This window comes from Hippoglossus stenolepis, chromosome 21 (genome assembly GCF_022539355.2).
Source record: "Hippoglossus stenolepis isolate QCI-W04-F060 chromosome 21, HSTE1.2, whole genome shotgun sequence".
In the NCBI taxonomy this organism is placed as follows: Eukaryota; Metazoa; Chordata; class Actinopteri; order Pleuronectiformes; family Pleuronectidae; genus Hippoglossus; species Hippoglossus stenolepis.
This window is the reverse complement of record NC_061503.1, coordinates 9811580-9824711: the sequence shown is the minus strand read 5'-3', so window position 1 is coordinate 9824711 and position 13132 is coordinate 9811580. Positions and strand designations below refer to the sequence as shown.

The 13132-nt window shown below is 42.5% G+C and overlaps 2 protein-coding genes across 6 annotated transcripts in view; one reads left to right on the top strand and one right to left on the bottom strand.

The window, feature by feature from the left end:
• Window positions 1–4654, top strand: part of si:ch73-103b11.2 (early endosome antigen 1) — a 48316-nt gene extending 43662 nt beyond the window's left edge. For all 4 annotated transcript variants that reach the window (XM_035146789.2, XM_035146786.2, XM_035146787.2 and 1 more), the window contains 8 exons: window positions 418–565; window positions 661–766; window positions 1158–1317; window positions 1402–1509; window positions 1599–1685; window positions 1780–1942; window positions 2171–2256; window positions 3294–4654. In XM_035146789.2, coding sequence (XP_035002680.2) covers window positions 418–565; window positions 661–766; window positions 1158–1317; window positions 1402–1509; window positions 1599–1685; window positions 1780–1942; window positions 2171–2256; window positions 3294–3365 — 930 coding nt within the window. In that variant the 3' untranslated portion in view covers window positions 3366–4654. The remainder of the gene's footprint in view (window positions 1–417; window positions 566–660; window positions 767–1157; window positions 1318–1401; window positions 1510–1598; window positions 1686–1779; window positions 1943–2170; window positions 2257–3293) is intronic.
• A 1651-nt stretch (window positions 4655–6305) lies between these two features.
• prr35 (proline rich 35) lies at window positions 6306–12236 on the bottom strand. 2 transcript variants are annotated; one of them, XM_035145016.2, is made up of 4 exons: window positions 12140–12236; window positions 11441–11490; window positions 7812–9393; window positions 6306–7658 (listed from the first exon to the last, which is right to left on the bottom strand). In XM_035145016.2, the coding sequence occupies exons 3-4, from the start codon at window positions 9218–9220 to the stop codon at window positions 6836–6838; spliced, it is 2232 nt and encodes a 743-aa protein (XP_035000907.2). In that variant the 5' UTR covers window positions 9221–9393; window positions 11441–11490; window positions 12140–12236; the 3' UTR covers window positions 6306–6835. The 2 variants fall into 2 exon arrangements, with proteins under 2 accessions (XP_035000907.2, XP_035000906.2); XM_035145015.2 differs by having other exon boundaries at window positions 12085–12223.
• Window positions 12237–13132: the final 896 nt, after the last annotated feature.

Here is a 13132-nt window from a genome sequence, read left to right as displayed (position 1 = left end):
TTAACATTATGAAGCAAAGGAATCAATTACAGGTTGACAGCACTTAATCACACTCAGACAATTAAATATCCAACATGTCTCATTTACTTCCTATGTTGCCTCTTCATTCGGGCATTACTGACATACCATTTCCCATATTCAAAACTAGAAGGAAGTCTGCTCTATAACCGACAAAAGTGCAGCCTCGCTTGATTAGAATTTAACTGCTTTAACTCGCTATCTTTAACATAGCTGGGTTTAAAATCATAAAAAGGCTTGCATGGCTCCTGTCACTGATTTTGCATGACACACCATGTAGTGAGCTAGTGCAGTAATAGATGTTGCACTGAATCTATAGTCACAAAATAGAATGCAGGTGTTGTATTGTGTGCACAATGAATTATGTGATGAAAGAATCTGGACCCTTTGGATTTGTAGGCCACGTGTGAACGTGGGTTTTCTGCAATGGAAGATACCCACCACAAGGTGATAGAAGACATCCAGAGGCAGCATCAGAGGGAGATCTCCAAACTCCTGGAAGAGCGAGAGAGACTCTTGGCTGAGGAAACTGCTGCGACAATTGCTGGTAAAGAAATGAATTCTACTACCACCCATAATTTCTGTGGTTGAAACAAGGCTGTCATACTCTAACTGAATGTGGGTGATCGATCTTCACTGCAGCTATCGAAGCTATGAAAAATGCACACAGGGAGGAACTGGAGAAGAACCAGCGCTCCCCACTGAGTGGACTGAACTCTGACATCGATGAGCTTCGCTTACAATACGAGTATGTTATTTCGACAACTATTATTTAAATTTAAATGAGAAGCACAGTGTGAAAAGAGCAAACATGTAGTTTTAACTTTTTCTTTGAATACAAAGTATAAAAGATTCAGGCATTTATAGGTAAAGTTGAAAGTCAAACCCTTAAACTGAGAGAATTTTTGTCAGTAAGTATTTATGGTTTAGGTGAACAATCAAACAAACCACACAGCCTGTTAAGTCTGTTGCTATGAGGAAAACTGCCAAAACTTGATCTTATGTCTACATTTTTAAATGGGTTTTGGGAAAATCCTTTAATTAGGAAATGATCCATCCTCTTTTATCCTGAGAAAAACTATAAACACATGAGGTAAATATCAGACTCCAGCTGATCTTCTGATGCTGTGATTGTCCAGGGAGGAGTTGCAGTCCATCCAGAGAGAGCTGGAGGTGTTGTCCGAGCAGTACTCTCAGAAGTGTCTGGAGAACGCTCACCTGGCCCAGGCGCTGGAGGCCGAGAGGCAGGCCCTCAGGCAGTGTCAGAGAGAGAACCAGGAGCTAAATGCTCACAACCAGGTTTGAATACACATACATGCAAATACACATATGAAAACCATCACTGTCCATAGAGATGCAGAGTAATGTGTTTCTGTTTGGCAGGAATTGAATAATCGAATGAGTGAGGAGATCATCCGGATGCGCTCCTGTTACAGCGGTGAAATGGCGCTGTCACCACTTACCCAAGGCAAAGATGTGTATGAACTAGAGGTTTGTGCACACACACACACACAAACAAATACTATTGACTTGCTCTTTCATCTCTTTAATCTAATTGGGTGTCTTTCTCCATCTTGTAGGTGTTGCTACGTATTAAGGAGTCGGAGATCCAGTATCTTAAACAGGAAATCCACTCTTTGAAAGATGAACTGCAGTCTGCTTTAAGGGTAAGAAAAACAAATGTATTTACTGAAGCCATGTTACCTCTACCCGTCTGTCTTTTAACCAAATAAAAAAAATCATTAACCTTCATTTCACCAGGACAAGAAATATGCCACAGACAAATATAAGGACATCTATACAGAGCTCAGCATAGTGAAAGCAAAGGCTGACTGTGACATCAGCAAACTGAAGGAGAAACTGCTCATTGCCACAGAAGCTTTAGGCGAGAAGACGGTCGATGGAACAGTCACATCTGGATACGGTACAGAGAGAAAATTAAATTTTTTAAAAGTATTATTATAGCACTGGTTGAATTAAAATAACTCAGATTTAAGGGTTTATTATCTTTATTTAGAAATTAGACCATTTATGAGCGATGTCATGAAACTTCTGACACAGAGAATAACTTGTGTAGCTGGAAATTACTCTTCATACGATAATTCTTGAGGTAAATGATGATAGTAACATTAATTTGTTTTTGTTTTTTTAGATATCATGAAATCAAAGAGTAATCCAGATATCATAAAAAAAGAAAAATCGGCAGCCTCCAGGCAACTGAGAGGCATAAGGTCAAAGGTGAGTTGTTCTTTTGCTGGTTAATGGCATATTTTTTCAAATTCAAACCAACACACTCTAAAGCTACCATGTCAGTTTGCTGTGTGTGCGACATTGTGTATCCAGGTTGTGTTGTGCAGACTTGTCACACATGTGTTCCACAATTGTTGATCAGGACGCTGTCAGTGAAAAGACCCATTAGTCTGTCATCTGTCTGTTCTGTCCATCAGTCTGTCACTGAACAGGTCTCATGGGATAGCTGACACTCCCATTGCGGGGTGATTCCCCCCCAGTCCCACCCCAAGACGTGCTGTAGGTATAGCATGATGTAGAGCAAAGCATGCCCTAACCCCCCCTCGCATGATCTCCCCCATCCTCACCCAACTTTGTCCCAGCCTGCACCACCAAAGCTGACTGTAGTGCCCCCCGCCTGCTCAGTTGAATATTACCAACAGTTCTTAGTGTGTCATGGTTTAATTCCTCCTCTGCACAGGATTTCCAATTGGTTGACAAATAAACCTTTGGGGATTTTCACCACAAATTGGATGAGAAAATCAAAACCTCTTCAGTAAATATCAATGTATAGCGAGTTAGCTTAGCATGTACACTGGAAAGGAAGGAAGCAGCTATTGCCAGGTTAGATCATAGACAGCTTATAAAGATGAATGATCTTCTTCTTTATCACTGAAGGAAATATTATGAGATAAGGTAAATAGGTTTGGTAGGTGTCAGAGGATTACGTCATCTTGCTGATGACTCCTTTTGTTTGTCTGTTTGTGCGTCTTTAAATCAGTGTTTGAATTTGTGTTGAGCTCTTATGTGGCATGACCGTATTCCTTCCTAACCACCTTTTCCTGTGCGTCTTACTGTTTGACCTAAAGTACAGTTTGTCATCCAGAGCAGAGAAATCTGTGGGCTCAACAGGTTCTTAAAACACAAAGTGTGTGGTGTTGTCTGAGTGTGTTTTTGTGTTTTTTTTTTTAATACCTTTCTTTTGCCCACATGTGCCCTCACCATCTGTTAAAGATAATTCACTTTCCTCTCCGTATCCTCCACAGAGCCTGAAAGAGGGACTAACTGTGCAGGAGCGCATGAAGCTTTTTGAGGCAAAAGATTCCAAAAAGATTTGAACATCAAGAATCTGAAGTTTCTCTTTCCTCGTCTTGGTTTCTGGTCCGAAAGAGCAGCATCAACTGAGAGACAATTCTTCACAAAGGTCAATTCTGAACATGGACCTGCTGCTTCCATGCCTTTGATAAGTTGTCATTAGTTTGATTGATTTTTTTTTATTAATATAAAACAGTTTTATTGAATAAATCCTGTGTTAGATCTCTTTAAAGAATATATAGATGTATAATCTGTCCAAACTGGAGACGTGTCAAATAAGCTGTGAGAGGGATTCACGACAACATTTTTATTGATCCTCCAAAATGCCAAAACAGCCAGCAGTACACAGTATAAGTAATAATATATATTTCCCAATATGAATTAAGTATCTGCTGTATTTTATTATTGTTACATTTTCTATATCTAATGATTTTAAATGTGTTTAAAGTTGCACCAGTTGTGTTGTACATAACTACTGGATATATGTCAGAGTATGGTTTGCTGTTGATCGTTGGGGCATCTGCTGTATTATAACTATGGTTTGACTGGTAGTGGAGAAACAATGTGATGCTTAACTTGCTTGTGTATGAGAGTTTTATAGGAAACAAAAAGATGGAGTGTCTGTGTGTGAAGGGGGAGAGGGGGGGGTGGGATTGCACTTATCACTTGACTACTTGAGGAAGCTTTTTTTTTTTCTCCGTCTCAAATCGGTGTAGTGGCATTGAGTCGATTATTGCAGTGCAACCAAACATCCTGACTTCTGTAGTGAACAGCCGTGACTTGTTAGTGATACTGGATTTCTTTAAACCTGAATTTGTGTTTGCTCAGTTTTGACTTATGATGTGAGAGGATATCATCTCATATAAAAACCAGTTGGGACTTTGCATGACTGTACAGAACTGCAGAATGATCACGTTGCCTCATTTTCCTACTTTCATGCTTTAGTGTGGAGCTCTTTGACACTTATTAAGCTTGGCTTTGCAAGTCCTACTGCTTAGGTGTTGAGATTGAAATGTTTTTACTGTAAGCGGCAGTCTTGAAGCACTTGGCCCAGTCCCTGACCTCCCACTGAAATCTAGTCGTGCCTCAACTGAGTGAAGAATATAAACATCCATAAAACCTGTGCAGCTATGGATACACACTGTATAGTATTCAAACCACGCCTTGTATATATATATATGCCACACAGACGACATCTGTGTTTTGTTTTAAACTTGTACCTTGCTCACTAGCTCTATATGAAATATATATATATGAATATTTTTTATTTTCATTTGAATGTATAACGTCAAATAAATGAAGTGTTTGGAAATCCTGCAGTTGCTTTTTTTTTCTTTTTATACCTGCGACAGCCAGGGGCCGGAGGTGTTATGTTGTCGTCCGTCCCTTGAGGGAACTTCTTCAAATTTGGTACAAACGTTCTTCAAACAAATGCTCACTTGGACTCGAGGATGACCTTCCAATCACTCTGTCGTTTTATGTATCGTTTTGATTGTGACATACATTTATTATTTGTAATGAATTTGAACTCTAATAAAAAAACTGAATATATCCTGATCACAATTTGGTGGTTAAAGGTCAGTCACATTGACCTGACAAACCCCCTTTTTGCCTCGTGAATGACTTATCTTAAGAACCCCTCAGTACATTCACTGCCTCAATATAAATCTGAGATACTTTTACTTCACTTGAGTATCTCCATTTCATTTATCTTTCTGTCTTTGTTTTAGCTTTTTGTTTTAGACTTGTATCAATGCTGCTGACAGTAAATTAGCAAAACTCAGATGGTTTCAAATCTTTTGTCCACAGGAGGGCGCTATCAGCAGGTCCTGGCTTCACTTCAGCTACAGCACAAAGCCATGCTGCTGTCCTGCCTGGTGTTCTGCTCATAAACTAATTAGCAACTTTAAGATCCTATTAAGATATTCATCCTAAATTCATGTCTGACGCTGAACTCATCATATAAAACTTAAGAATTAAATCTTGCGCTTATAAAGCACTGGAGGATCTACAAGATTATAAATAAACAATATAAATAAAAATATTTCTACTGAAATTTCTACTAAATATTACATATTTAAATATTTGCCATGGTGTACAGAGTCGATCTATGTATAGGATGCGTTAAACGTTTCGAACTTACATATAGGCTGCTGTGTGCGTGAGAGAACTTGTTTATTTCCCTATTAGGATTTAAAACCGGGAGCCACTGTACTTATGGGGTCCATCAGCTTAGTGGGGACCAAACTGCCGTGCCTCGCTTGAAGGTTACAGTTTAGAGGGACTAGGTAAAATAAATCAACTGTGTCCCCATTGATACAGTAAGACTAGGATGTGTGTTTGTCTATAATATGTAAAACACCTTCAATCCTAAATATTTATTTCAAAATTGTTGTTAGAACAGAGGCTTATTTTTTATGATTATTTGTAATAATTCCGATATTTCTGATATTTCAAATCTAAATCAAAGGAATAAAGTAAGAGGTGCTTTGACATCTTCGGGCTCGTTGTCCTGTGGAGGCTCTTCTGGTCCTGGCAGCTGACCTTTGCAGCTGCATCTCGACTGTGTGAGAGAGTGGTGACGGGACCAGGGGACGTACCACTCAGCACTGGGTGCCCCTCCTGGGGGCAGACAGGTAGTCGGGCCCCGGGGTCCCTGACCTTTACAGGGGGTCTGTTGGATTCAGGAGCAGAGACACAGGTAAGTCCACCGACGGTGACTTAGCTTGAGGAGCTAGTTCACCTTTAGCATCGCCGACTCTGTCAGGGCCGATAGAGGAGAGTGAAGTGGAGCTGCCACTGTGGATCTGTTTCTCTTTTATAAAGACTCTATATGATACAGGAAGTGATGATAAGATTTAACCTTTCTGGCTTTTTAAAAGGGACAAATTCATATTCCAACTAAATAATTTCACTTCACACAATCTGATCAAAATCTATTATTTTTATTATTTCTTGTGCTTCCCAATTTTCTTTTATTGTCCAACCTTCATAAAAAGACTGACACACTGTTTTTTTTTCTCATTTTATTCAAAGAAATACGGTGTGTATAATACATTTAATTTTTTAATTCAGCTCAACATGACATCATCCATATAAAACCATTTACACTTTTAAAACGTTTTACTTACATGTAAGATAAATACAGTATTTACAAATCCCTTCAAAGGATTGTCTCTCAGCATCATTTTAATGGACTTAATCGTTTAAATCGTCCTGATGGGAATAACTAAGTGCTGATCTTACCTTTTAAAATTAATTTCTGGAGAATATTGTCATAACAATCAATGTTCTTAGTGCATTAAAATCCTTCTCTTCCAAATTATCATTCATTTTTCTTATAAGGTGCAAAATGTTTGAGGTTTTTTTGTGAAGGTAAACTGAGAATAATAGTGACCGTCCTCATCCAGCCAGTGAAACTCAAAGGCATGCTGGTAACAATAACTGCGTTTGTGGACAGAATCAGTTATATTACAGTCGGAGGAAGACGGGTTTAGTTGTCAGTAGCTGTCAGAGGGCTCGGAGGACACTGAGCTTCCAGCCGCTGTATGGACGGGGGTCTCTTTGAGGTTTTGGCCGAGGCCGGGATGTCGGTGAACACCACTGAGCAGCCGTCGGGGCAGAGCAGGACGCTGGAGTCTGCCTCACACTTTGTCGTTCTGCTCGGCCACAAGGCCTCGGCCGGACTGGGCCTGATGCCGAGTCCACCCGGAGAGAGAACCTCTGTGTTTACCACCGATGCCTGACTCATCTTGATCAACATGTCCAACGACTGCTTGCGGCTCTCCAGCGAGGCCTTCATCGCCTTCCTCTCGTTCTCATCCTCCTCTTCCTCCTTCCTCTCCTCCAGCTCCTCGTCCTCCTCCTCCTCCGTCTCTGTACTGTTGCCCTTCAGACTGCCTTCCTCTCTCGAGCCCTGGTCGCCAGCCAGATTCGTTGAGTCCCTCTTGACTGAGAGGTCGAGGGGCCCGTCGCTCTGGCGCGCAGTCCGCTCCAGCGCCTGGTGTATGTGGGAGAGTTCGCTGCGGATTTTGCTCAGGTGATCCCAGAGGTGGCGCTGGGCGGGAAGGTCCTCCTTCTCCAGGTGGGAGATTTTGCGCTCGGCCTCCTGGTACTCCTGCAGGGCCTTGGAGAGGTCGCTCAGCAGAGCACCCACTGACTCCGAGGGATCGTCTCCCATAGTCTGGGCAGCAGCGGAGTCTCGGCTGATGGGTCTTCCACATGTTGAGATAGAGGATGTTTCACTTTTGGGACTGGTGAGAGGTTCGTTGTACCACAGCTCAGTGGGCCGGGTCTGAAGCTGAGCGTCCTGTAAACTGAGGATGGGAGTAATTTAGACATTTTCAAACAAGACATCTATTGAAGTTATACAGAAAAGACGTAGAATCTTTTATGGTAGAACTAATTATGATACTCTTTAACAATAATTAATATGAAATAAGATAAGGATAATTTCAGAAAATGTTTACCTGTTGTGGAAAGGAAGTTTGTCCACTGCCATGTTCAGAGTTGATGCAGTCTGAATATTCTTCAGGAGGTCCAGAGTAAAGCCCACTGCCGGCTTCTTCTCTGCAGGGGCCTCGTGGTTCCCCAGTGGGGCCCCCGTCCTCTTCAGACCCCAGCTCGCTTTTCCTTCCTTGGCTGCAGCCTGCACTTTATCCCCCGGCCTGTAGCCCTGGTCGAGGGAGTCTCTCTGAGGTGACACCCAGCCAGTCGGGGAGCCAGCAGTGGCGCCAGGCCGCAGAGCTGGCACTTTCCACAGATTCACTTTGGGCTGGAAGCCAGACAGGGGATTTGTTTCGAGACTGTTTGTGGGCGTCTTGAGCGTTTTGCTGGCGTCGCTCTGACCGGAGGCCGGTCCGAACGTGTGCTCATACAGGAACGGGTAGTAGAGGCGAGGGGGGATGAGAGCCCTGTCCGCGTGCGTGCCAGAGGCTGGGTGCATCAGCTGGGCCGCCGACGCCAGGAAGGGAAGCTGGGCGAGCTGCGCGTGGGTCTGGGCTGTCACACCCGCGGCAGGGCTGGAAATGGCTGAGTTCATGTAGGAGAAGAGGCTGGGGCTGATGGGATAGCCCACCCCGAGCACTGACAGATTGAGTCCAGTGGGATCCTGGTAATCCATCAGGTTCGGGGGAGGAGGGTAACAGGGAATCGAGCTGCTCACTCTGGGCTGAGCTCCATCAGATTTGGCCTTCGTGTGGCTGGACGCTAACAGTCGCCACTGCTCCGAGAGCAGCCCGGGAGCTGTTAGACACGCCTTGGATAACTTGTAGTGTTTAAGCTGGGCCTCTACTTCCATTGAGCGAGCTCGTAGAAGCTGATCTTCTAGGGAGAGCATGTCAGCCATCAGAAGTTCTGACTCTGGCTGTTTGGTTTTCTTGGCTACGAACTCTGCAGCATCTCCTCTACTCCTGCTGTTACTCGAGCTCTCCTTCGCCAGCCCGGCGCTCTCTGCTCCCTCACTTTTTCCTCCCTCCTCTTCCTCCTCTAGTCTCTGGTTTTCCCTGTCTTCCCCTTCCTCCTCCACGTTCCTCCGCAGCCTCTGTCTCTCCGCGGTCCGCGTCGCCTGCTCCAGCTCTTCTTTCCCGGGAGCCTGGAGGCCGTGCGCCTGCTGAAAGGGTCGGAGCTGGTCCGGGTGCAGGATGTTGCCCTTCTTATAGGGCCAGTCCGACTCTATGAGCAGAGACAGGGAGTTCTTGCACAGGCTGTACTTCATGTGGTTGTACAGGTGAGACTTCTCCATGCAGGTGAAGGGACACTGGAAGCATTTGTAGTTGTAGGGTTTGCCCCATGGCCGGGGAATGTAGTGGGGCTTCTTGGGCTTGCGCTCCTTGTGTTTAGTGGCAGATGTCACTTTGCACGCGTCGTCCTTGGACATGACTGAGTTTTGATATTAATAAAGATTTTTGTGATTGTATTCAAATGATGGCACTTCAAGATAGATTTTTAGGTTGTGTATCTGTTTTGCCAGGGTACATTTCAGTTTTTCTTCAGTTTTGCAGGAGCGTGGGGATGAAAACAAGCATTTTCTTGATTAAGGTGAAGCAGAATCTGTGAAAAAAAGACAGATTTGTATGAATACAACTGCAGAACATCAACATATCAAACACCGATTGAAAGTTCAGATATTTCATCTTGTCACATATTCTCTACTTCCTGATTTCACTCTGAGAAAAAGGAGACAGCTTGCAGAAACGAAGCTCTGTGCGAGAATCTCAACATCCGAGACAAAGTTGTGTGTGCACTGAAGGGTGCCATATATCATTATGCACATATGTGTTTTATGAGCGCACATTTGTTGTCTGCCTAGGCCGAGGGTCGCCACTAGCCTAACTGCAGGGAGGCCCGCGCTGCTCTGTTCTCACTATACCTGCCACTACTCATTAGTTCCAGTGCAGCACGAGGCGCTATAGCAGGGCCCAGGGCTGGGGGGGCTGAACGAGGACGTCACAGGGGACTCTGCACCTGGGCAGGGGGGCCCTTGCGACACTCTCACGGGGTCCTGCTCGAGTTTAGGGGTCGGAGCCCCTCGGAGGCCGGCTACAGGCGGTGCAGGGCCAGGCTGCGGGTTGCATTGAGGCGGGTATAGGAGGAGAGAGGAGTTTGGGGGTTTGGGGCCTGGTTCCTAATGAGAGGCTGGCATCGTGCCTATAGGGCGTCATTAGTGCCAGGACTGGGATCTGGGTCAGGACATGGTGCATAAGTTCAACCGATCTCCTGTACTCAGATTGTACGTCTGCATTTGGAGTTGGCTCAGTTTATTTCTTAACAAGCAATATTAGCATTGATTAGGAGCGATTTCACTGTAATTATAATATGTTTAAGTTTTAAATAAGATATATAAAAGGGTTTGATTATTGTAGTAGTTGATTACTTGGCTGTGTATTATAAGAGGAGCTAAAAAACACTCTTACTTTTTTCATATTTGTTTGATTTATAATAATATCTTGATTTATCTTAATCCATTTGTGAAATGTGTGTCCACCTCATATTTAGTGTTTTGAAGTGCACTCCCTTTTGCTTATGCACATATTTAGATTTATCCTCTTCCTGTTTAAAAAAAAACAATTTTCTTATCCTCCTCTTCTTCATTTCACATTTTAAAAGCCTGGAATTCCATAACAATTACTTTAATTAATATCCCTCTCTTCTACTCCAAGAAAATTAATTTAAATACCCGACAAACATTTTTCTTTTCTTTTCTTTAGTTAAATTGAAAAAGAAAACTTTTCATTCTCGGAGCCAGGCCGGTGGGAGAAGCCTGCGGTGAGAGAAGATGTGAGGACGAGTTTGCTCCTCAACTTAAAACACTCACTGCTGTGAGGCTTTTATTTTTGTCTTTTTTCCTCGGGTTGCTCAAAGATGAAAGTGTGTGTGTGGTGTTCAGGGTCCCGCGCTAAAATACAAATTTTAAACTTCCCCGGCTGATCTGATCAGTGTCTCACATTAAGGAAATGAATGTAATGGGGGTCAGTGAAGCAGACACAGGTGATGGAGAGGCCTTCATGTTACAGCCTCGTCAATAAAAGCCACGGCACAAAGACACAGTGAGTCTAACAGAGGATGGCAGGCCGCTGCCAACCGCTCTCCCAACTGGACCCTCGGAGTTGGCCCGTTAGTGGCGGACCATTTGATTGGCTCCCTTGTCCGCCCCTGGGGCCCCTGACCTGGGCTTTGAGCTCATAATGGAGCCTAACAGCTGCTGCTACGAGCCGATCAATAAAAATCATTTTTACAGTAGTTGTTTTTAGCCTCTCCTGGCCACCGCTATCCGCCCCACTCTCCACTGACTGTGCACTTTGCTCGCCCTCCCTCCCTCCCCTCGCCGCTGCCCCATATCTCAACCCTGCGGTCTTGTTTTAAGCTTTTAGGGCCAGTGATCAAACAAGCTTCACCGCTTGAACATCTATTGTTGCAATTAAGGAGGTTCACCACAGTAAAAGCTTTGACAAGTTACATGGGACAGCGACCACACCACTGATGACCTCTGGGACAGATATACACTGAATAGTGAAAACACACAAGGAGGGTGGATGCAAAGGTTTTACAGCTTTTGGGTTATTAAAAAAACATATATAAGAAAGAAGAAATACTTTACCTAAAATCAGGAGGATTTGTTGTGTGTTGGTCTCCCTCTGGAAAAAAGATCTGCAAAAGAAGAAACATGATTTGAAAAATTGCAGTTTTATTGTCATTTAACTTAAGAGTTGCCTGAATTTCATTTGATATTAAAAACATTTTTAAACAGATTTTCTAATATTATGTTAATATTCTTGTGAAATGAAATTTAGTTTTTTTTACTGGCATTTATCTTTAAATAAAAACACCAGATGAAGCAATGTGACAAAAGTAATGTAATATATCAAGACTATATTATTCCTGATTAAAACAAATATAACAGAGATCAAACTACATTATACAATAACATGTAAATATGCCAAATTAGTGAATTTAAATAGAACATTGAAATTGGAAAATTCTGAATTCAAAAGTATGTAAATTCGTACGTAAATCCTATATAAATTCCTCTTAACATTTTATATATAAATCAACATAATTACATCTTTAAAAAAATAGTTTACAATTTAAACCTTGTGCTTTTTCTTGTTCTAATACTACAAAATAAAAGCTCTGCAGTTTACAATAAGCTTTTAAAGTATCCTCTTCAGTAAAAGCATCATGTAACAGGCCTCTTCTCAAACTCTTATTTACAACAAAACAATTTAATCTTAACAAACTGACCTGCTCTCGTGCCATGAGCTACTTGAAAGTGCAGGAGGGATGCATTGGTCCGTACCTAGAGCTTGTCCCAGTGTGTGTGGCTGTCACTCCTCCTCTGCAGCGGCTCTGAGAGGGCAGCGCTCAAATGGGGAGCGCAGGAGCGAGTGTGTGGAGATATATATTGACTGGGAGCAGTGCCCGGAGGCACTACAATACAGCAGCTCCCCCCTCCACCCTCCACCCTGCACCCTCCACCACCCCTCACTGGATTGTCAGACTCTCTCTACCTTGCAGCCAGGATGCAATACAACAACTTACACAAAATTGGCAAAGGTTTGGATGGCGATGGCTTCTCTTTGTATAACGGTGGGTGGCATTTGTCCCCGTTGGTTCATTCATTATGAGAGACATGTTTTCTTTTATTCAAAAACCAAATGTTTTGCACTGAAACTAAACAGTTATACACTTAAACTAATTAATTAGTTACATGCTTTGTTTTTATCTGGAATTAAACAGTATCCAGGTGAGGAGTAGATGAAACTGGAGTTTCTCTCTTTTTCTCTCTTTAAAATCTTTCATTAAAGAAAAAGAACAAGAACAAGAATACCAGACAAAACAACAAGAAAAAGGGAGGAAAAACAAAAACAACCATCTAAAATGTTATTCATGTTTTCATATTTTCAATCAACTTTCATTTGACAAAGATCAAATATTTCATAATAAAACGGTACGAGTTCCAGCAGCGAGAAAGTATTTAAATAATTCTCAAAAAGAAGATCATCATTATCCGATTATTTCACAGTTTGCTCTTCTCTCCTCTGTCTTTGTAATTCACATTTATGGCACATTAGAAAACATTATTGAGAATCGTTGTGATAGAGCTAAGGTCCTATAATATACACCACACAGATTTACAACAATTTTATAATATAGCTGATTAGTGTCGGGTATTGTTTGTTCCAAGTTTTTAAATCCTTCACACACCGAAAAACTTGTCTCCTCAAATTCACAATCTTGCGCATCATTGATTTTTAAACCTCTTGATTTCAATCAATATTTCGGTTAATGG